At 46.1% G+C, this 24,595-nt stretch overlaps 1 protein-coding gene across 1 annotated transcript in view; it reads left to right on the forward strand.

Annotated features, from left to right (window-relative positions):
- Nucleotides 1-24,595, forward strand: part of LOC146210100 (sphingomyelin phosphodiesterase-like) — a 375,910-nt gene that overhangs the window by 23,059 nt on the left and 328,256 nt on the right. Inside the window, exons 3-4 of the mRNA XM_084607702.1 lie at nt 20,372-20,563; nt 21,399-21,557. Coding sequence (XP_084463828.1) covers nt 20,372-20,563; nt 21,399-21,557 — 351 coding nt within the window. The remainder of the gene's footprint in view (nt 1-20,371; nt 20,564-21,398; nt 21,558-24,595) is intronic.

The raw sequence follows: 24,595 nt of genomic DNA on the forward strand, positions 1-24,595 counted from the left end.
CCCCCCAAGCAGCACGTCAGCCGGAGAGATCAGCAGATCAAGCCGATGGAGCGCCGCTGGTTTTCGTCGGAGGAGGAGGAACAGCAGCTGGCAGAGAAGCAGAGACCCCAGTCCTGATCGACATCCAAGGGACGGGACTTGACAGCCTACTATTCCCAACAGAAGACGCAACAGATTCGGCCCAACGAGCAGGGACCACCAGAAGCGATAGGGGCGACGCCAGATAAGCTAGAGCACGACAGCAAAAGGGTAAGCTGGGCTGAGGTTGCCTCTCCCACTGCTCTAAACGGGTATGGTCCATGCCAGAGTTGCACTAGGCTCGAAGAGCAAAATAGACAACTGAAAATAAAACTATCAGAACGACAGAAACGCCTTAATAAGGTGGAACAACAACTACAACAACTCCTACAAATGGGTCAGAAGCAAACTGCCCCCCAACCCTCATCAATAGTATCGATACAGCCACAACCGGTACAAAATGCTGTAAACACCTCCGCATCTCAACCTCAACAGGCGAGTGTACTCCAAACGCAACGGCAGAAACCGCTTATGCAAACTCTCGGACTTCACACTCAAGAAAACGCACCAAGCATTCTTACTCAAATGCAACAAATGATTAATCAAATGCAGCAGACCATGACACAACTAACCAAACAACTCCAAGACCGACAAATTGCCACGCAAACTCAATTTTCGGCGGTTCAAGAAGAATTAAATTCGAAAATCCAAATAATAACTCAGGGGGTGCGAAAACGCATGGGAATACCCGATGACCCTCGACTAAAAGCCCACCAAAGGTCCGCTGGCATGACAGATCTCAGCGACTGCGAGTCAGTGGCGAGTAACGCTGATGGCTGCCTCCCCTAACCGGCAACCAAACCACCTAGAGCTCTGGCAGTGGAACTGTCGCTCCTTCAAGAGGAAACGCAGCTCCCTGCAGATGTTTATTCAACATCAACCGATACCTCCGGACGTCATCTGTCTCCAAGAAACAGGATGCACAACATACCTCAAAGGATACCTCACATACACCCATAACACGGCACCTAGAATAGCTACACTAGTGGCCCCCACACTAACAGTCATACCGCACGACCTTCCCTTCAGTGAAATTAATCAAGTTCTCATCGAGGTCATCTCTCAAAAAAGAAGAAAGCAGAGTGTGTTTGTCCTAAACCTTTACAGTCCTCCCAGCAACACGCAGGAAGGTTTCAAGCCACTTTTACTGGAATGCACACGCATAGCGGGAACGAACCCCCTTAATTATTATGGGGGACCTAAACGCTGTACATACGGCATGTGCTGCCATAAGGACACCCCGAAGGGAACCAAGTTGTTGGAAGCTGCTGAGCAGCTGGATCTCTGTCTTATGACGGACGTCATGTCCCCCACTAGAATAGGAAACAGTGTAAGCAGAGACACCTGCCCAGACCTAGCTTTCACCAAAAACATAAGACATTGCACCTGGACCAATCTAGAAGAAACACTCGGCAGCGATCACAAAATCCTTAGCTTATCCCTAATGACAACCCGTATGAAAAGGAACATTGGCTCTACTAAAATAACAGACTGGGATAAGTTCAGACAAATTAGACCGCCACACGACGGCATCACAACAATTGAAGATTGGGTTCAAAGCCTGAAGGATGCTCATGCAAAAACGACCAAGACCATCAACACAACGACAAAAACCCCAGAAGTAGACAGACATCTCCTACATTTATGGGAAGCCCGAAAAAGTCTAATAAAACGGTGGAAAATGCAAAAATTAAATAGAAAACTTAAAATGAAGATAGCACAGGTTACGGCTGAAGCACAAGAGTATGCTATAAAGCTCGCCAAGCAAAACTGGGCAGATTTCTGCAATTCGCTGAAAGGTACCCTAAGCACGGCTAAAGCATGGTCAGTATTAAGAAGCATGATAGACACCTCAAAAACCAAAACGGCCACAAGAAGAACCCTCCACACCATAGCCCATAAATACCCGGGCACAGATGCAGAGTTGATCACCGCCATGCACAAGAAATACATAGGAGACCCTACTCCGGCTTGCCAAACTTCATATGCGGGTCAACCTAACCCCTCCCTTGACTCCCCCATAACACTGGCGGAGGTCTACTCAGCCGCCCGTACACTTACAAGAAACACTGCCCCTGGAGGAGACAAAGTCACCTACGCCATGATTAGGAACTTAAGCACCGAACATCTGCAAGACCTAACGAAGTACATCAACGAAGAACTGTGGGAGAAGGGACAGGTCCCATCAGCCTGGAGACACGCGGATATCATCACCATACCAAAGGCTGGAAAGCCACCGGCTGTGGAGAGTCTCCGTCCTATCTCCCTCACTTCTTGCCTGGGAAAACTCTATGAAAAAGTAGTCCACCTAAGGCTCCAAAATTACATCGACAAAAACAACATCTTTCCTTCCTGCATGCTGGGCTTCCGCAAGGGACTCTGCACGCAAGATGCTTTCCTCCGGATTAGGAAAGAAGTCATCAACACCATACCCCGAAAAGGCGAAAATTTCATTCTGGCACTAGATCTCAAAGGAGCATTCGACAACATTGGCCACCAAACCATATTGCACGAATTAAACAATATCAACTGCGGGGAGAAAATCTTCAAATACTTGAAGGCTTTCCTCTCAGATCCCACAGCCACCATAGGAATTGGAGAGATCCGATCACCAAAAGTACCCATGCCGAACAAAGGTACACCGCAGGGTTCTATAATTTCTCCAATGCTATTTAACGTAGCAATGGTAAATTTAGCAAAAAAAACTGTTGACCCGCACTGATATTGGCTTCACTTTATACGCGGACGACATCACCATCTGGGCTACTCAAGGATCTTTGGCGCAAAAAGAAGAAGCTCTGCAAGCCGCTAAAGACCTAGTCGAGGAATTTGCCGGGAAGAGCGGTCTTCAATGCTCCCCAGAAAAATCCGAACTTATCAGGCTACACAGAAGAAATTACAAGTCCCCAGGAGAAATTCAGCTCTCTCTAGGAGACCAGATAATTCAAGAGAAGGACAAGATCAGAGTTTTGGGGCTGTGGTTGCAAATCAATTTGAGAGTGGATTATACAATCAAAACACTCAAAACCACAGTCAACCAAATTTCCAGAATGATTAGAAGGGTGACCTGGCACCGGAAAGGGATGAGGGAGGAGGACACCCTCCGCCTTGTACAAGCCCTAGTCGTTAGCAGGATTACCTACGGGCTCCAATATCACGAAATTAGATTCACTGATAAAAGGGCCATTGACACTATCATACGAGGAGCCTATAAAACGGCCCTAAACCTCCCGCCAACAACATCAACGGAACGTCTTTGGGCACTCGGAGTGCACAACATCTTCGAGGAGCTCAAGGAGGCGGTTCTAGAGAGTCAGAAACAACGCCTAACAACAACGCAGGCGGGTAGGGAAATCCTGTCAAAACTAGGGCTATGGCAGGCACTAAGAACTTCTGAGATCAAATCACAAATTCCGACATCCACAAGAAACAACATCTATGTGAACCCGATACCCAAGCACATGCACCATGAGTTACAGAAGGGTCGAAGGAAAGCCAGAGTCAAATCATTGGAAAAACAATTGTCTAAAGACGCGGAAGTTGTCTACGTGGACATAGGGGCTTACGGCGAACCTGGCAAGTTCGCAAGAGCTGCAGCTGACCACAAGAAGAGGCCAATTATTCAGGCTTCGATCTATGCCAAGGATCCTGCGGAAGCGGAATCACTGGCAATAGCCGTCATCATAAAAACACAAGACAACCAAAAGAAGTCATCACACGTAGCGACGGACTCCCAACCAGCCTGCAGGGAGTACCTGGCCGGAAAACCTCACAAAAGAGCGTGTGCAATATTACGTTCCATCTCCCAGACGCACACAATTGCATGGACACCTGGACACGAAGGCCTAGAAGGAAATGAGGTAGCGAATGATCTAGCCCGAGCTCTCACAAACCGGGCGGATCGCCATCCCTACCTCACCCCTCTCCTAGGACCCTACGGCGACAGGCTGGAACACCTACGGTTAGAAAGAAGAATTTTCTCACCACCACACAAACAACTTCCTTCCTCGGACGCTATAGACTGGAGAAAAATACAAACACATTCCCTAATCTTCAAATTTTAAATAAGATAAGCCCAACAAAATGCACGAGTTACTGTCCTTGTTGCGGTGCAAGCCCCACACTCTATCACATCTCTTCGGAATGCCAGGACAAACCTGACCCAACGTTAATAGTGCCATGCCCGACACACGAGCAGTGGGAGGCGGCCCTGACCAGCGACAACCTGGACCAGCAAGCCTGGATTATCCAGCTAGTCCGCAAGTCAGCTGCTGCCAGCGGAGCCCTGGACTAGGGGCACCGACCACCCAGCTCCTGCGAATTTTTACTTATTATTATGCTCATTAAAAGTCTTCTCTCTCTCTCTCGATGCTTTGCGGTGCGCGCGTCACTGTAGCATTTTGCACAGACTATCTCCGGTACCTGATCGAAACACTGGGCTCCTTTGCTTAAAAGGTCCTTCCCTGGACAGTGGCCCTTTAAAAGCTAACAGGAACCGGCTTTCGGTAGTTTGAGGCGGTCCCCAAAATTGGAAGATAGCTTATAATGCGGTCTAATTATCTTCCACTGCAAAACAAAAACATATCTGCGAAATATATCTGCCTCCATAACTGAGCACCCCAGGCAAGAAAAAAAAAACATGACTTAAACGTTAGACAGACTTGAAATCGTAGCAAAATGGTATTACCACCAAGTACAAAAAGAGGGCTTCATTAGTAGCAAAACCACGCAGGCTAACGATCTGAAGCTTTTTCACAGCCTCTCTCACACGTCTCGTGTGTGACAAGGTCACATGTGGCTACCGCCAGAAGCTCTTAAATTTTTTTCATCTCTGGAATGTGCGGGAAATTATCCTTTGATAGAGGTCACGCGCTTAAAAGTGGAAAATGTATGAACGAGGAGCGGGCCCACAAGCTGACGCCGTGATGCCGCGGGCTCTTTGCCCTCGCACTCACAATCGTGGGAGATTTCTAAATCAACCGGGGATGATATAGATATAAGAGATAGCCTCCCCCTCCCCCGTCCCCCCTTTCCTTGGAAACATTTTTGGCCACTTTGTTAGTCAGAATACGCCCTCCCCGGCTCCCGCTGTTTACGGCACGTGATCTTGTACAGAAGTTGCCAGCATTTGGCGTTTAGCCCACGACAGATTTGCGCGGCACGATTGACGTCAAAAAAGAACGATACGAATAAAGGGCAGCGCCATGTCACCTTTGGGCGCGAATAAAGAACTTTGCGAATCCCTTAGTTTGTCCCTTTATTACGCCATATTGGCATTCAGTCTTAAGCTAGGCCATCATGGGAACCCCACCCTACAAAGATACCAGGCTGTGCGAACCTGCCTTCGCGGCCTAAAGGCCGTTTCAAAGGCGTGTATACAAGGGTCCCGGAAGGCCCAAAGGCCGTTTCACCTTCAAAACCCACAGGAGAAACCTGAGTTGGCTGCGTGCTCTGGTAACGTGAAACAGCAGATTGAAACATCAGTGCCCTAACTATACCCTGCATGACGTGCTTTCTCCCTTATCACGCCCACCTCGGATATTACCAAAAGCGCAGCCTAACGTGTCCGACGGTAATGGTGTTTAATCAAGCCCCCAAACCTACTACGTTTGGCTGGCGGAAGCTTCAAACGGACAGCCTCGACAGGTGGACGAACTATGCCCTATCTACCATGGTTGATTGAGGGAGGGCTTCGCACAGGCGGAAGTGCCCTACTCCACTCGTATAGGAGAGACAGGGGACGTTGGATGGAGAATATGGCTCTGGAAAATTGATAAATACTACAAATGCCTGAACAAAAAGGCGACTAGGAATAAAACTTTACAAGTTAAGAAAATCTTGGTGGCAACTGAATATAATTGGAATATATTGGTCCCAAAACGCAATCAGATTACATAGAGAAACGGCATAAAATATGCGTTGAATGAAAATAATCATCATCATAAGGAACGTAACACACTGCATGGCGAAGGCCTCTCTAATATTCTTCCAGCCCTGGTCTAGCGGCATTCACATGACGCCTGCGAACTTCCGAACCACATCCACCCTGCTACGCTTTCCTTCCCTTCGAATCTAATCTTTCTCTTAGCATCCCGCCGGGGTGGCGCAGTGGTTACAGCGCTCGACTACTGTTCCCAAGGACGCGGGATCGAATCCCGGCCTCGGAGGCACCCTTTCGATGGAGGCGAAAAGCAAGGCGCCCGTGTGCTGTGCGATGTCAGTGCACGTTAAAGAACCCCAGGTGGTCGAAATTTCCGGAGTCCTCTACTACGGCGTCTCTCATAGCCTGAGTTGCTTTGGGACGTTAAACCCCACAAACCAAACCAAACCACTTTCTCTTAGCGAACATAGGGTGTCCTCTCTACATGCCCATTTCTTCTTGATCTCCACTAGAATGTCCTTAACTCTAGTTATTCTTCTGACCCATTCCGTCTGCGTCCTACCTGTTAACGTTACCCCTACCATTTTTCGTTACATATCCCTCTGCGTGGTCCTCAACTTAAGCAGAACTCTTCTCGTTAGTCTCCACGTTTCAGCCCCATAGGCGAGTACAGGTAAGATGCAACTGTTGTATACTTTCCTCTTGAGCGATACCGGTAAGCTGCTAGCCATAATCTATGAATACTTGCCAAATGCGCTCCATCCCAATCTTATTCTCCTAGTTATTTCTCTTTCATCGTCTGGATCTGCGGTTACTACCTATCCGAAGTAAACTTATACTCTGTTACACGGGCAGGGTTAACCGCAGTTAGCGTAACCGTGGTTAGTCCATGTTACAAGATGAACCAAACCGTGGTTATCGCAAACCGAGCTTTGCGACCTCGATTTTCGTGGTTAACCGAGGTTTGGCGGCGGCCGTCTGTTGGCGGAAGCTCTTGTCGGCACCCGAGTGCGCGAAACGTGCGTACGAGCGGGTTTGCCCTCACGTTTAAAGATCCATGTATAGAATAGGCAATACCACCCGACGGCTTCGGTTACGATCAACTGCCCCGTCCTGCCTGCAGTATCGTTTGAATGGCTTGTTGCTGAGCGGAACGTCAAAAAATGCGCGGTCTTAGCTGTCTTGCAGCACGGGATGCTGCGAGCAGGCTTGCGAGCGCGGCGAACGACGACGCCGTGCGTGACCATCCCTACTCGTCACTAGACCTAAATTGTTTCGCTTCGAAGCCGCGGTGGTCGGCGCTTTGGAACTGATCAACGCTGTCGTAAATCGTCTACTTATGAAACTTCCTTATTTAGAATCATATTCTGCCATAGTAAAAAAATGATAGGAATAACCTTGGCGACTCATTCATCGCAGAGCTAGCACGAGCAGATCGGATGAGCCGCAATGCACCGGCAATATGGCTTGAACAGAAACCTGCTTGTATCACGGCTACCGCTCTTACCAGCCATTTGCTACTGGTCAACGATCCTCACGAGTGCTTCATTCTCGATATTCGGGTCAGTATTCCAGACGCCAGCAAATTTTAGCGGATACAGAACCCTGTATCCGAAAAAAGGTGCTTTCTGGTGAAGTTTTAGCGCTGTTTGCGGCTGCACACCTTCGCCCGGACACGGAAGGAGAGTGTGCAAAATATTGCGCTCTGAGTACCAGAGGCAGTGCCGTCTGTACAAAGAATTTCTGTGGATTCGGCTGCAGGAGTGCACGCAGCCTTCTAATGCTTCATCGCAATGACGCCAATTCTGCGTGGTGATCAACAGTATTACAGAATTCCTGTGGCAACGAGCACTTTCCTTCCTTCGACGGTGCGTATCAAAAGTGAACGCTGCACCGGGGAACAACGTCCACACGTTGGGGACCGTGTCACTTCGGAAACAGACCCAGCAGGTACTCAGCCTCGGACCAAAGTTCGCCACCGAACCTCGGAAGTCTCCAGCTGAACTACTGGAAATGGTCAGGCAAGTCTCACGACGTGCAGGGGCTGAAGCCGAGAGATGTGTCTCCGAAGGCGTTGACTTCCTCCAACGACACAGGTCGTCAACTAGGGCCCTACCTGTTGAAAAGATGTTCGGTACCTGAAGGATAATGCCTTGAATATTGTACCGGCCGATAAGGAGGGAGGCTTCTGTGTCCTGGAAAAAACAATGTATCTTCAGAAGGCTTCAGAAGCCATCGCTACAAATTTCAAAGAGTGTAAAAAGCTTTCACTCGCGAGAGTTAAGACAAAGGCAATGAAGTTTATCGAGGCGTTAAAGCTGGATGGGCTAGTGCACTCTGTAGAGAAAGCTGAGAAGTTATCCTTAAACATGTTCTTCAGTGCCAAGACACACAAAGATGCATGCCCATTCCGTGTGATTGTTTCGGAAAAGGGATCCTGGCAGCAAGCCGTAGCCAGGTTCTTGCAGGATAAGTTGAGTGTTTTAGAAATTGACGATCCCTTTAGGATAAAAAATTCGAACGAAATAATTGAGTTTTTAAAATCAAACAACAACAAACGCATGTCAGCTCTGTCAGTAGATATAAAGGACTTGTATTATTCCATACCTCACGAATGTCCCTTAAAAATGTCCGCGATTGTATTGACAGCCATGGTGCAACAGCCTTCCAAAATAATGCAGGTTTATCGGTTGACAACTTCGTCGAACTGTTAACAATGTACCTGACTTCCACGTATGCGCAGTGGAAAGATATGACAGTAATTCAAAAATAAGGAGTATGCATTGGATCGTGCCTAGCACTATGTCTTAGTGACATCTTTTTAGCGACACGTGACAAGATGCTGCATGACTGCCTTCGCGACACTAACGTTTTAAAAGTTTTTAGATTTGTTGATGATTTCATTGTGTTCGTAGGTTGTGACAAAGAATCTTTTTCGGCTAGTGTACATAAGCATCTAACTACGTTCGCAGAGTGCCTAGCACCATTAGAATTGACGCACGAGTTAATGGAAGATAATTTCATTAGGTTTTTAGATATAGGGCTTCATTTTTCAAGGGAACACGTATGTTGGGCCTTCGAGCCCAGAGGCAACAAGCCCTTGCTTCCCTTCAGCTCGGCACACTCCAAAGCCGTAAAACGAGGCATTGTGAGATCGTGCCTTTCCAACGCTCTGAGCAAGTCCTGCCTGTATTTGGTAGGACGCAGCTTTGCCATCCAGTTGCAGCGCCTTTCAAGCGCAGGTTGCCAACCGGCCTTACTGGCATCAACGGCCGAGAACCTGCTGAAGAAACCAGCCAGCCAGCATGCCCGATCAAATTGACCAGAAGAAAGTGGCGGTTATTCCGTACATGCACGGAATCTCGCATAATATTAAGAAGATCGGTGCTAGGGCTGGTGTTAGAGTGGTTTTTACCGCTCCAGAAAAGCTCTCCAGGATCTGCAAGAGAGTGAATTCGGAGGAGAAGGGCGTCGCTTGTTCGAAGCGCCACCAGCAGCGCTTCGTGGCCTGTAAAAAGAGCGTTGTGTACTCGATACCGCTTGCCTGTGGTAAGCAGTATATTGGCCAGTCTGGGAGGGGCCTTAATGATAGGCTGAGGGAGCACGCTAGAGATGTCAGGAACAATTCAGGTAGCAAAATGATTGACCATATTCGGAATTGCCGCAACTGCACTACCGCGCTCGAAAAAACGTCAGTAGTGCGCCGGTGCAAGACTCAACTTGGAAGAGAGATAATTGAGGCTAATGAGATAGAAAAATCGGGTAACTCGTGTGTCAGCAATCCTTCAATTTTGCTCTCAAAAAAAGAATTCAGTTATCTTGCGCAGAATTAAAAACTCGAAGCATGCATTCACTCGTGCGATGATGGGATCTGTGCTGATCTGATATGTATGCGAAGTCCCTTATTTTATTCTCCTTGTTGATAAGAGCAGCTGCTGTATTTAAGCAAATGTTCCGTCAATAAAAACCTGAGTTGTTAGTAAGCGCTTGTCCTGTCTACCTCGTTTCTTTGTGTCGTGTTTTTTGCGCAAAATAACAGAATGCTTAGGCACCAACTAGCCTGCAAAAGCGTACTCGCATGCCTCCATGACTTCGCGCTCAGTTTTTTCTTTGGCTGATCGTAAGAAATCTGTGCTATCTTAGAGCGGATAACATGCGTTATTTGGATCTGTTTTACAAGCTTTACATTGTACGGCAAGGTTGGTACCCGATTTGTTGCGTACGCATAGTCTGTGTTCTCTCGCCCTCTCATTGAAACATCTTCCAGTTTGTCCGATGTACAGCAGCCTGCAACAGATTGGAATCCTGTACACAAGATTTTCCTTGCATTCCGTGAACTTAGTTTGATGTTTCTTCGTGCATGCTACTTGCTTTTTCATCTCTCTAGCGCATACTTTCGATAGTTTGCATGGTGCAGAGAAAATAATTTTGACGTTGTAACGCGCTGCCAGCTTTTTGAAGTTATGTGAAAACCTATGGAAGTATGGAATCACCTGGACTGGCATCTTACACTTGCTTTCTTCGTTTCGCTTGCTTACTACGTTCACTGTTTGAGGCTCTTAGGTTTTTCAGAAGGCTTTCACACACAGCTGCAATAACGTCAGGGGGGAAACCTGCGTTTTGCAGATGCTTGGATTGCTCATTCATGCTAGTAGCCATGCGGTGGGTACAGGATTTTGTTGTGGCACCGTAAGACAGGAAAACACGATGCCACGCTTCACAACATTGGAGTGTGCACTATCCTAATACCATGCGAGTCTAATGGAAATTCCTTCCCAAAAGTATACCCCTTCCCAACAATGTAGGAAAAAGTGGTCTATAGTTTCTGGCTGTTTACAAATTAAGCAGTGCGAACCACAAGGTAAAAATAAATTCTTCATTTCCAAGAAATTCTTTACTGGCAGTGTTTGCGTGTGTAACTTCAAGAATAAAGAAAAAACTTTTTGCATTTGACGGGACCTGCATCGCCCTCACCCGTACGTCGCATCCTGGTCCTCTACTGTATAAGGCCCTGTACATTGGTATGGGTAGAACTACGTCGCACAAATCCTTGTACAGCTTCTTCCTGCTAACACAAGATAACTATTCATAAGAAAATCGAACAGACAGGAATCGCACACTAGCGACAACTTCGCTAAAATAACCAAAAATGCGTCCCGATACACTTTCGGTCGAGACAACAAAGTCCGGCAGTGCATTTCCGAGCCTTAATTGGCACACAGTACGCAAAAATGGATCCTTTACATCGCGAACAAAAAGAAATCTGCTGACAATCTGTCGTAGAAACAAATGCCCCAAACCCAGTCCACCGTCCTTCACCTGCCTAAACAAACTTGTCCGGCAACATCGTTCCCATTCTGCTGCCAGCCACTCAGCCACGAGTTCGATGCTTGAAAGCGGTACAAAAGCGCTTCTAGTGAATGCGGTGTTGCCTTAGAAACGTGCTGTAGAACGTTATACTGCAGTGTATATCGGTAATTATGAACATGTTACTTACAGAAGTCGCAGTTACACGAGTAGAGAAGTACGTTTCCGCTACATTTCTTCTGCGCTCTGCGCACATGCAGAGCCATCTTGCGGTAAACACAGAAGAACCCCTCCTCGCAATGTGCGGCGCTGCCCCGACACGTGGCGCGCCACTCGCCCCTGACGTTTCGCCGTGCACCCTCACGGTTTGTAGAATCAAGCATCTTTCCTTTCTTTAGATCACTATCTTCGCTCACCCGCTTCTCCCCTTCGGGCCGCGCGGGTACCGGTGCGAGGATGCCCCAATACCATTGCGTTCAATACGTTTTCTCGCTCTCCCCTTCCAACATCCAGCGTGCGTCACTCGAACAGTGGTGTTTAGGCGACGCGGCTCCTCTTTCCGCTCACAGCGCGATTGCTAGGTGCAGCGTCTGATGCCGGACGCCTCTGACGTGATTACTGCGCCGTAGCGCTTCTGCTGGGAAAGCGTCCCCTGCGATGTGTCCCGAGCTGCTTCCGAGGAATCGTGCTTCTGCGTGGTGCTCCCAAGCGAGATAGAGGACGTCAGCCCCATGATCGCGTCCGCCTTCATGGCGCGTCGCTGCCCGGCTTTCTCGAGTTCTTTAGTTCGTTCCGCTTGCTCAGGCGCACGTTTCGTTGCCGCGCCGAACGCTGCGTTGCTCGGCGCTCACTGCGTGATTCCTGAGTGCAAAGTCCGACGCGGGGCGCTTCATCAGTGATTGCTGCGCCGTAGCGCATTGTCTTACGCTCCTTGGCAGGTCGACGGGTGTTGTATTGCAGGGCCTTGCGCACTCGCTCTTGAGACGCGTGTGATGGAAGCGGCGCCGTCTACCAGTGCCGGTAGCGCTGGGCGGTGTGAACGAAGTGCAATAACTCTATCGCGTTCCACTCATGAAGGCGAAGCTTAAGCGTCCTCCAAATTTTTGACTCTGCTTTTGCCTCGCACGGTTTTTCTGTTTTTGACCTATGACTCTGCTTTTACTTCCCTTGTTTTGGGCCCTTTTAGGCTCGCTCGTTGCTGTGGTTGGGTTCTTTGGCACCGTCCCTTGGCCACGATGTTGTTCGCGCCCCCTCTGTTGTAATAAGTTCACAACGAGTTTTATATAATCTGTTGATAATGCTTTCCGGCCCCCCTTGTTTCCTTTATGGTTTTTCCGGGTCAAGATTATCGGCCGCCCTTTGTTAAAATATATTTGGTCGTAGTATAAGGCCCCTTGATTGTCACGTGAGGTTTGACATAAATTGTGCTGCGGTTTTCCTCGAAAATAAAGTTGTCAGTTAGCGCCTGTCCTGTCTACATCTTCGCTAGTTGTCCCTGTCTTTTTTGCGCTATGTCTTCAAGATTCTTACACTGTAGTTCGTCTTCTCGGCATTTCTTTGTGCTTGGATTTTCACGAGTGCCGCATGGCTACGCGAAATGGAGTGGCGTCCATGGGCTGTGCGATGTCAGTGCATGTTAAAGAACCCTAGGTGGTCGAAATTTCAAGAGTCCTCTACTACGGCGTCTCTCATAGCGTAGTCGCTTTGGGGCGTTAAACCCCACAAACCTATCGCATGGCCACTGCTTATAGAGATTGGTGTTCATTTGTAAAACAATACTTTGGTGAGTGCAATAATATATTTCCAGTTGATAAGCTATTGTTGTGCAGTAGTGATTCTGCATGTCTGCACTCACATACAGATTCATGCCTCCATTACCCGCCTAGGCAACTTCCTCTAATATGGGCAACCCCCTCCCCTCAGTTTAGGAAAGGCGTTCAGCCACCCATGCTGCTGCATGAACTAACATGGGTGTCATTTAGGAATACGTAACAGCACTTTGTAACAATCCAACCGAGTGCCGTGGGAAATGCGCATTCTCCTTACCTCCTCTGATGAGGCGACAGAGTGCCTGAGGAAGCAGTTGAAACATCACTCCGGCATAGTACAAATCATGGAAACTAGAATCTCCCATCTTCTCCTGCTTCGAGCCCTCAATCGCCTTGAGCATAGAGGCTTTGCAGCCCTTTTTATGTTGTTCTTGGCAGAATACAATCATAAATGGCACGTGGAAGCACATCAGTGGAAAGAATCAGTGGGCCTGGAGTTAATAAGCTCTCATCAGTTCGCGGGGGTCAAGTGGATGCAGCTAGCACAGAACCGGGTTAATCGGAGAAATATGGGAGAGGCCTTCACCCTGCAGTGGGTATAGGCAGGCTGATGATGACGATGATGATGAGTGACAAGTGCAATTTATCGTTGCCGTACTTTTCTTCCGTCTAAAATAAAACTTCAGATATATTATGCATTATTCGTCTCGTGTATGAATTACTGTTCTTTAGTTTGGCTCACAACTACTAAAACAAAAAGGAGAAAATTTATCTCCTTCAAAAGAAAACCATTCGTCACATAGCAAATCTTGGTTACTTAGCCCATACTCGACAAGCTCTCTAGACATATAATGTAGTAAGGATTCAAACTATGTATGAATTTCGAGTTTTGTTGTTATATTATTTTCCATCCAGCTTCAGAACTATGATTAAAGATGCCTTCGTGCTGAAAAAAAATAGACATCTAGTGAACCACGTAACACAGACAAGTGGCTGGTACCATATTTTTGCACGGACTATAGGCTGCAGACATTAGAATCTACTCTTCTCTCAATTTTAAATAAATTAAAAGACATAAATCAGTCTACTGAAGCTGCACTGCAGCAGTGTCTTGTAGAACCCGATGGTATCTTCCACAGTTATAAAGTTCTCTCTTATTTTCATTCATGGCCTCTGTTATAACTCCGCACTTAAAGTGTTGTTAAAGTATGCACTATCTGCGGTCATTTTTTTTCAGTGATTCTGTGAATATATCCTGCTAGTTTGTTTTGCTTGCAGAAATTATATTTAGATGCTGTTGTGATACACCTATGTTCCCATTGCATTACTTACATTAGTGATCTGGTTAGCTGCATTTAAAACATAAAAGAAATGTATTTGCTTCTTGATATGAATATTATTTTATTGTATGCTGGCCTGCCTTATAACGGCTGCGTGGGTCTCGTCAAGCTGTTTACTCGCAGCTTTTAGCCCAAGCAGCCGACCAGAACATGCTGGGAAATAAAATTGGAATTGAATTTGAATAGCAACACATGTGTCTATGGCGCGACAGGGTGCAGGAGGCAAGGGGGAAGACAGCCTCCCGATAGGAGAGGGTTCGATACCTTACCGTAGAAAGTGCTACTGTATTTGTTTTTGATGTAGTTAATATAGTGGGGCCCTGGGTAGGGCCAGACTAGCAATACGAATTGACATGTAGGCCCGGCCACTGGAAATTACTGCCCTTATTTCTTTGTTAAGCTAGTGATTGAAGAAAGGGTAGTTCACTCCATTCTGAGCTTGGACTCCATGCTTAGTCATGCAACATGATTAGGTTGTAACCATTTAGGTGCTTAGGCTCTAACCAGTTAAGTAGCAGAAAGTAGTTGTTTTTGTTAATTCATTTTTGGTCCTTCCAGTCTTACACTGAATATATATTTTCTCTAACATATGCTCTGCTACCATCGTCTTCAAGCATGCCTCCTGGTCTTCCGTGTCGAACTACATGACTGATATGTATTCTGGTGTTTTTTGAAGATGACATCTTTGGCACTGAATGGCCCTGTGCTCCTTGCTAAAAGTTAGGACAGGGCCACTTTATGTGTTTGTCATAGCTGTTGAAAGATCAGGACACAGAAGAACAGTGCAACTGTCATGGAGAAAACTAGTTTATCATTCCCTTGTTTGTAATAAAAATATTTCATATATAATGTCTTGAGTGTGCGTTCTCATGAGAAAACAACACAGTTCCTGCTCACTGCAAGCTGATCGCAGTAATGACGGAGTTGTAGCAGGAAAACACTGCTCTAAAAATTAAACATTGATAGATAATGCTCATGTGTCAACCCCAAGTGAAAGCATGAAGTGTGGCTTCAGTGACAGTGGAAACACTATGTTCCAGCCAAGGGTTGTGCTGATTATGTTGTCTATATGTGGTAAGTAGTTTTGCCTTTTATATAGGCTGCACGGTAGAGCAACTAATAATGTGTACTTATGCTTTATGGTACATAGCTGCCATATCTTATGTTCTTTCTTTACCTGATGCTCATTTATAGTTTCACACAACTCGAACAATGCCACGCTTGCTGCTGTTGCCTACGTAGCTTCAAAAGATGTAAACTGGAAAAGTGAGAATGGCGCAGAAAGCAATACGTTTCAAGAGCGCAGACAGTCATGTACAGTATGTCGCTACTATTTAGACATTGATGCAATAGCACTTTGTTAACACAAGTGTGCAAGTTTACTGAAAGCAATTTGTGACACCTTTCAGTGCTAACATGTTGTCGAAACTGTGTGGCTTATTTAGCGCTTAGCGGGATATTGCAGCGGATTGTGCGGCTGGGTGTATATGTTGAAAATGCTTTGCTGCAAATAGAACAAGCAATCTGATATTAGGTGCAGGAGGCACACGGCAATTACTGCTTGTGCCTTTAACCTTGTATTTAGCAGTGCGAAAATAGAGTATTAGAAAAGTGACAAATGGAAGCGTTATACATCTAGTATCAAAGAAAAACAAGATTTGAGGGGAAGCCTCAGTTCGCAAGCAAACATTTCAAAAAGAGGACTTCTCTTTGTCCAGGTGAAGACCGATCATCTCGTTGAAATGTTTGCTTGTAAACAGGCTCGTGCTCAACCCTTGTTTGGTTTTCTTTGATACTGTGTGTACATCTTCCCCTCATTCTGGTGAGTGCTTATGCACACTAGCAATATGCAGAAAAACGTTCAAGAAGTTGTAGGATTAAGTATATAGTAGTTGCTGTCGAGAAAGCCATCTCCTTTAATAGTGTGTCATCAAACATGAAAAACTAGTGAGTGCGTTGGCTTGCTTGTACAGCTGATAAAGCTCCTCTTGACATTTGTTTTATGAGACAGCCTTTAAAGTAGCCGCAAATCGTTTCTTGCAATTAATTGTCAGGTGTCCAAGAAAGCACACTCTACGTATATGCAAGGAAGGTTGTGTACATTAGTTTTGTATGACCAATCTGCATTCAGTTTCACTTATTCACATGGGTTATTTATGCTGCATTTGACGAGGTGATGTGTGGATATATCTGGAAAATTATTCATTTGTTTTATTGATAGCCTTTTCTTAATGTGCAATGTTTACTTTACTTTTACTTCAGCATATATATCACATGTATGGAATATCCTAGAACTCAACTTGATTGTGGCAAGGCGTATGAAGAGCCATCAGGAACTTGTGTTCAAAAAATGAGCTCATCTAAGTTGCATTTTGAGCACGGATAAGCTGTTGATTTCAAGATCTTTTTGAGTTATTTCAACAACCCCTTGATTGTTTGATTAATATAGTAATTAAGCTAATTCTGGATCCGATGTTTGTATGTATATGTATGACTACATTCACTGCTCCTTTGGTAATTGGCAAGGAGTGATACGCATGCGGGTACTTGACCCAATGAGCGTCCGAAGCGGGCTTTGTCCCTTGCGAATTACCGTTTATTTGAGAATACGTAACAAAAAAGAAAAAGAGGTGCCGCGGCTCAATCGGTTCACCGCGCCAAGTCGTCACACACCTATCGCCGCGACAAAACTATACCGATTCGGGAATCTTATTCAAGTGTGATAAACTGCGACGCGGAAAGTGAGCGGCCGCACATAGGCGAACGATCATGCAACGGGCCCAGTTCTCGTAACGTGCGCCATCCAAGATCGATCACATTGTCGCGCTCTTCGTGGCCTGCAGATCTCGAGACGTCTGCTTGACGCGGCGAAGAATTCAGCCGATCGTCGTAGACAGCTCCCTTACGTGCATTTGGTGATGACTTTATTAGCAGAACGAGGTTAAAAAGCGTCATGATCAAGCTGTCGCAAGTAACAGTTGTTCGTATGTGCGCTGATATCGACTTATGTGTGCGACGCGAGACGTCGAGCTGCGTGGTACGTATTGTTTACTGGTACTTATCCGTAGGTGTTTCGTGCCTGTAGAAGGCAGTTGATAGCAGGAAAGAAATGACGAAAGAAATGAATGCAATAAGAAAAGAAATGAAAAAAAACTGACGAAGCTATATATAAATTGTCGACGGCACTTTGCGTTCCGCTGAGATTGAAAATGCATCGATTCTCCGGCGCCGATCGCTAGAGCACGAAGGAAATGCATGAAACTACGTGCCACTGTGCTGACACGCACTTCGGAACTCTGGTTAATCGGTTTTCTGTTGTTTCTCTTCCTTTTCCGCGGTGCTACGAGCGCTGTGCTAGCGGGTTCCCATAGCGCGAGCTAGGGGCGTCTGCTACTGGACCTCTTTGGCGCGTTGCATGGTTTCGCCGCCAGGTGCTGCATGGATTGCTGGAATCGCGAATAGAGCTCCTCAAATCTTGAGTCGCTTTTGGAAAGTTAAACCAAACCGAAACTTCTAGTGCCTCGCTACCTATTGTAAGATGTAGCTTTTTCCTTAGCTATTGAATATTACCACAGACTTGAAACCTCGGCGGTGATGCAGGCATTGCGAAATCAGGGGGTAGACGAGCCGTACATGAATGGAAGATATATATATATATATATATATATATATATATATATATATACAGCACAGCAACCATAGTTCTGCATAAAGAAAGTAACAAAATAGAAGGAGGGATGGATGAAATATAGGAGCGTCCCCTTTGAAACGGGGTGGTAGCAGTAGCTATCATGCTCATTTTTCTCCCTATAACTTAATTATTGATTTAGAATGGTTAACTATACGATCATTCTATTTATTAAATTTTTGTTCCTACATTACTAACATTACTAACACTTCTCTGCTTTTGAGCCACCAATCTTCCAGTAGTTTTTTGCTAGTTTCCACCGCCGGCTTATTCACCCGGCCATTGTTATCTCTAAACCCCAGGGCTTCAGGAACAGTGATTGCGCCTGCATCAACTTTCGGATGGATACCATTACATTCGATTATAAGATGGTCAATTGTTTCCCTGGAGTTACCACATACAGCACATGCGTCATCTCCGTTGTTAAATTTCTTTTAATAAGAAGAATAAGATTGGGATGGAGCGCATTTGGCAAGCACTCGCAGATTATGACTAGCAGCTTACCGGTATCGCTCAAGAGGAAAGTATACAACAGTTGCATCTTGCCTGTACTCACCTATGGGGCTGAAACGTGGAGGCTAACCAAGAGGGTTCTACTTAAGTTGAGGGCAACTCAGAGGGCTATGGAGCGAAAAATGGTAGGGGTAACATTAAGAGATAGGAAGCATGCAGAGTGGGTCAGAGAATTAATTCAAGTTACTGACATTCTAGTTTAAATTAACAAGAAATGGGCATGGGCAGGACATGTAGTGCGAAGAGAGGATAACCGATTAGGGTAACAAACAAGGGAAGAAAAGCTTAGCAGGGGGCGGCAGAAAGCTAGGTGGGCGGATGAGGTTAAGAAGTTCGCATGGGATCAAGTGGATGCAGCTAGCACAGAACTGGCTTAATTGGAGAAATATGGGAGAGGCCTTCGCCCTGCAGTGGGTGCAGTCAGGCTGATTATGATGATGATGATGATGATAGTCTTCTGCATATTAATTTTCAGGCTTTCCTTTCTCTTTATTTTGCCTAGGTCATCAATCATTATTTGCAATTTGTCCCCTCAGTTACTGAACAAGGCAATGTTATCATCGCTTCGCAGTGCACACTCACTCACTGAGGTGGATTACAGGTAATTCTAGAATCGCAGAGTGCATCGCCTCAGCGGAGAACTTCAGCACCGGCCGCCGGGGTTCCCTGGATTTATGCGCCTACATGGTATGTTGCTGTCCAGTACAAAGCGAACTCAGTCTTCACTATGGCAACATAGAGCAGTAAAGAAACTTTGGACACTTCCCGTTCTGGACATATCTCTCACTGGCATGGAACTACGCCTTTTTCGACGCATACACCTATATACGCATTTTACTCCTGCCCGGTATTTTCTCTATCGTATCAGACTCTTTCTCGTCTGCCTGAATTGTTTTGAACCCCATGCTTACTTAGAACATTGCATTTTCTCTTGCCGCGTTGCTGTTCAGTCTCCTTTTTTTTTTGCACATTTCTCTGTCAACGTGGTGAGCTTCGCTAACTTCTGAACAGCTCGCAGACAAGTTGTCCTTGGTGACGTTTTCCCAGGAAATTCCCAACGCCTAATATTGTCTCTCATTAGCGTTTTTCCCCACCTCCCCCGGACAACTGAGGTATTCTCCAACAGCCCTTCTCATTCCAAGTCTCTGAATACTTCCTCTAGGCAAGCCGTAAACAGTACTGAGGATATCGTGTCTCTTTTCCTAACACCTTTCTTTATGGGATTTTATTACTTTCTTCATGGAGATCTGTATGGTTACTGTGCAGCCGCATGCACTTTCCAGCATTTCACGCAGGGCTTATCTACAACCTGATTTCTCAATGCTTGCGTGACTACTGAGGTTTCTACTAAGCCAAGTGCTTTATCGTAATCCGTGAATGCTATGTATGGGTCTGGTTATATTCCGAGCATTTTTCTATCACCTGGTTGATAGTACGGACATAACAGTATATATATAAAAGTGCCCTTTCTGAAAACCTGCTCGATCCTTTCTTGATTGAAACCTAAGGTTACCTTTATTCTATTAGCGATTACCTTAGTAAAAACGGATAATGGGCTGATTGGTTTTCCAATTTCTGAAGTTCTTAGCATTCCCTTTCTTCGATTATGAGAATATTAGCTTTCTTCCAAGATTCTAGCGCCGTCGATGTCATGACGCAGTGACAGGGTGGCCAGTTTTGCTAGCATGACATCGACACCGTCCTTCGACAAAGCTGTAGTTATCTGGCCATCTCCAGCCGCTTTATCCATTTTCGTAGCTTCTGAAGGGCGAACACAAGCGAAAGTATATTGCAGGAGCTGCCGCCACTGGCGTCCGGAAATGCGGTGCCATACTGCACCGCCTGCAAGGTGTCCACCACAGTTCTGCGACAGTACCTGAGCTGGGGCTTACCTGAGTCCGCAATCACTGCTGTCCTCCTGAATGGCTGCGAGAGGCTGGGCATAGAAACGCCTCGTGTTTGCAGCGGCCTCGTCGAACGGTTCAAGGTAAGGGACGCTGCAGCCCTGCGCAAGGTTCCGTGCCGTTGCAACTAACCGTTGCCGCTTGTAATTTTTTGCTAATGCAGATCGGTTCACACGGAGGTGTCAGATAGTGCATGAATTCTCACCTGTGAGCGATTAGTACATAGAGCCCAATCATGGCAGCAGAGCGCACTCGTTTATCACGTGGCGAAGATGAAGAGTATCGCCACTACAGCACAAACAAGTAACGCCAAATGCATATTACCTCAAAAAGGGGACATTTTGCGTGGTTTTTATCAAGAGGTTCTTAGCGTTCGTTCAAGGCATTAAGGCCCGAAATACCTCTTTTTGAAACCTACCTACGAAAAAATATCCCAGCCACGGAAATAACATGCTATTCTACGCATTCCTAATAGTAAACTGCTGCACGGCGCAGCGCAGGAGTAGGGATGGGAAAGTAGGTTTTGAGATCCGACACCTTTTGAGTTGCGACACTGAATCGGCTGGGAACTAGAGCGTAAACTGTCTCCTCAAAGGTCCTTATGGTTGGTCGCGTAAATGCTTGAAGCCAGCGTACCGCAAGAAAAAAGTGCTAATAATTTTGAGGAACAGAAGCCATATAAAGGTAATAAAATTCCGCGGTTTATTCTCGCAGATTCTCGCGAAGTATATGTCAAGTTCTGATTCAGTGACACGTTGAAATCATTATTTTCGGAACAGTGCGAAAAAGAGATAACAGAGAGAGATGAAATCTGTAGTCAGAATTCTGAACAGACCAAGCTGCCGGTTCAAGTATGCGCTCGCTGGGAAAGCCTGACAACCCTCAAAAGGCGCGATAATGGTCCAATGCGTTTCGCAGGACGAGTTTTTCTACGTGCTCGGCCACAGCAAGCTCAGCACCGCAGAGATCTGCGGAATGGTCTTCCCGGATGAGTGCCCTTACGGTAGCGACGTCAACTGGACTGTGCCGTGGCCCGCGACGCCCAAGCCTCCCGTCACGCCCGTGCCGCTGCCGCAGGTCTGTACGCCGAACTCTTCGCGGCTTTTCAGCGCCAACTGTGAGGAAATATATTTAAAAGGGGCCCCCGTGGCTACCCTGTTTAGGCAATACAGCTCCCTCGATTTGTCCTGTCCCGAACACGCCGCGCATAGTCTCACTTAGAAAGAACCCTCAGCGCTGCTCTCTTTGTTTTAGATTAAAAAAGGGCCTGCTTAGTTTTTCTGCCACTGGGACCGGCAACGCGTCGGTTAACTCGCGGGTAATCTCTTGACTGAATGGATTCGTGGCACAGGCCATGAAAAATTTTGAGACCTGTAGTGTTTCCTAAGGCCATGTTTTGTCGGAAGCGGAAAGCGATAAGGCATTGCACATCGATAGTAGTAAATATACGATGACTACGCATGAAGGACATTGCTCTGATTTCAATTTAAGCTGTCCCCATGTGTGATATTGTAACGAGCACAAGGCAGCGAACACTGCACCGATCAGTTTCCTTCTCTTCTTGCTCGGTTCCGAGAGGCACGCGGCATTAACCCCCTCCTCTTCGATAGCGGCGACTCGACGCTGGGAGTGTCCTCAAGCTATATGCACACAGGAGAACCAGGGAACACAAAGCTGCACACGCGCAAAAGGTCACTGCCTCTCATCATACGCTTTTATCCGCACTACATGAACAGTTTCAGCACTTAAGCGACGCCGTATTAAGGGTCGTTGACCCCGATGAACAACTTCGTAGGTCACGTTACTGAGACGTCAAATGACCTCATATCGCCCAAAGTAACGGCGAAGTAGCTTCTCGGAGAGTCCTCGACGGCGAACTGGTGTCCACACCCATACAAGATCACCAGACTGGTAGTGAACGTCTCGGTGTCGAAGGTTGTACCGACTGGCATCGCGGTGTTATTGATGTTGAATACGGCACCGTGCGAGCTGGCGCGCTTCTTCGGCTTCCTGCAGAAACATGTCGACGTCCGCATAGGAGTTGGTGGCATTGTTGCTGTGACATATGGGTAGCATAGCATACAACATTAGGATGACGGGGCGACCGTACACTAGGTGGAATGGCGCAAGCCTGTTCTGCCGTATTGTATGCAAAAGTTGCATACGGAAGGACTGCATCCCACGTGCGATGTTCACCTTCGACGTACATGGAAATTTATTTTATTTATTTAATTATTTATTTATTTATTACAGGTTCCTGCAGCTCCCGAAGGCATTATTGCAGTGGGGGGAGATGACAAATAATCTTCCTGGGAACGCCAGTGGTACAATAAAATACATAAAAATGAAGAAAATAACACGACACAAGTGATAATGCAGAATGTGAGACATGCATCTAAAAGGGGGCAACTGCGCGACGTACAAAGGGATGAAAACACTCAAAAACAAAGTAATGAAGGAAACACACGCAAGAGAACTGGGCGCCACGTCACACATCCGATAAAAAAGCCCGAAATAAATTTTCAGTACAACACTCAGTGATGCCAGCTGGCAGTCGGTTCCACTCATTGATCGTCAGTGGAAAGAACGAGGTTTTATACACATCTGTCCGGCATTTTATTTCTCGGATTTTCCACTGGTGATCAAGTTGTCTAGATAAAAAGTGAGGTTGAAGTAGATACCGATCTTTATCAATGCTGAGCTTTTCAAAATAAATGCGATACATGATCTGCAGTCTGAAATGTTTTCTGCGGTGAGCTAATGATTCCCAACCAAGATTATGTTTAATAGACGTGACACTAGATGAAAAGTTGTAATTGTTAGACACAAATCTGGCAGCATTATTTTGGACGCGTTCGAGCATGTCAGATAAGTAAATAAATTGGGGATCCCATACAGGGCATGCATATTCAAGAATTGGCCTTATGTAAATGAAACACAGGAGCTGCTTGACATTTGACTGCGCTTTGTTGAAATTACGCTTTAAAAAATTAAACATTCTGCAGGCTTTCGATGTAATATGCTCAACTTGTCTCGTCCACGTAAGGTTAGATGTGAAATATACGCCAAGATACTTATATTCAGAAACTTTTTGCAGGGGAATATTATTTATTGAGTAACAGGTCTGTAGAGGGGAACGCTTACGAGTGAACGAGACAAGTTTGCATTTTGAAATGTTCAAAGACATTTGCCATTCTGAGCACCAGTACTGGATAAAATTTAAGTCTCGCTGAAGTTTTAATGCGTCAGAAGAACTTTCCACAACATGGTAAAGCACACAGTCGTCAGCATATAGCCGAACTTGGCAGGTGAGGTCAAGAACAATATCATTAATAAAAATGAGAAAAAGAAGGGGTCCAAGGACAGACCCCCAGGGCACACCTGAGGAGACGTTTACGGAATCGGAGTGACAACCATTAATTACAACACGCTGCATGCGGTCCTGGAGATATGAATGAAGCCAGTCGATGATATTGGGATGCAGACCAAGACAACGAAACTTATGTAATAATAGCACATGAGGTACAGAATCAAAGGCTTTTTTTAAAATCCAGAAATACACAATCAATTTGATATCCGTGGTCAAAAGAGGAAAACAGATCATTACTGAACTCAAGTAACTGGGTGGTACAGGAAAAACCCATTCTAAAGCCATGCTGAAGTGGCGTAAAGAAGTCATGAGAGTCAAGGTGTTTCATGACTGCACTGTAAATTATATGTTCCAATGTTTTACAACACACGCTAGTAAGAGAAATGGGTCGGTAATTAACAACAGACATTTCGAACCGCTTTTATGCACTGGGACAACATTAGCATTTTTCCAGTCATTTGGCAAACATGCCGAGTTAAGCGATGTTTGGAACAAGGTGACTAAATAATGAGCAATTTCATTCGCACATGATTTTAAAACAAAGGTAGGTACACCATCAGGGCCGCTGGCGGAGGCGGCCTTGATGTTACTAAGCAGTTTTAAAACACCCTTTTAAGTAAAAACAATCTCAGGCATGGTTTCGGTAATAGATTCACGAGTGTTCGGAAGTTCTCCGATGTACGCTGGCGCAAAGGCAGACTGAAAATATGCATTAAAGCGGCAAGCTTTATCACCATTAGCAATA

This window comes from Amblyomma maculatum, chromosome 1, assembly GCF_055883805.1.
Source record: "Amblyomma maculatum isolate TAMU_Amacu chromosome 1, ASM5588380v1, whole genome shotgun sequence".
In the NCBI taxonomy this organism is placed as follows: domain Eukaryota; kingdom Metazoa; phylum Arthropoda; class Arachnida; order Ixodida; family Ixodidae; genus Amblyomma; species Amblyomma maculatum.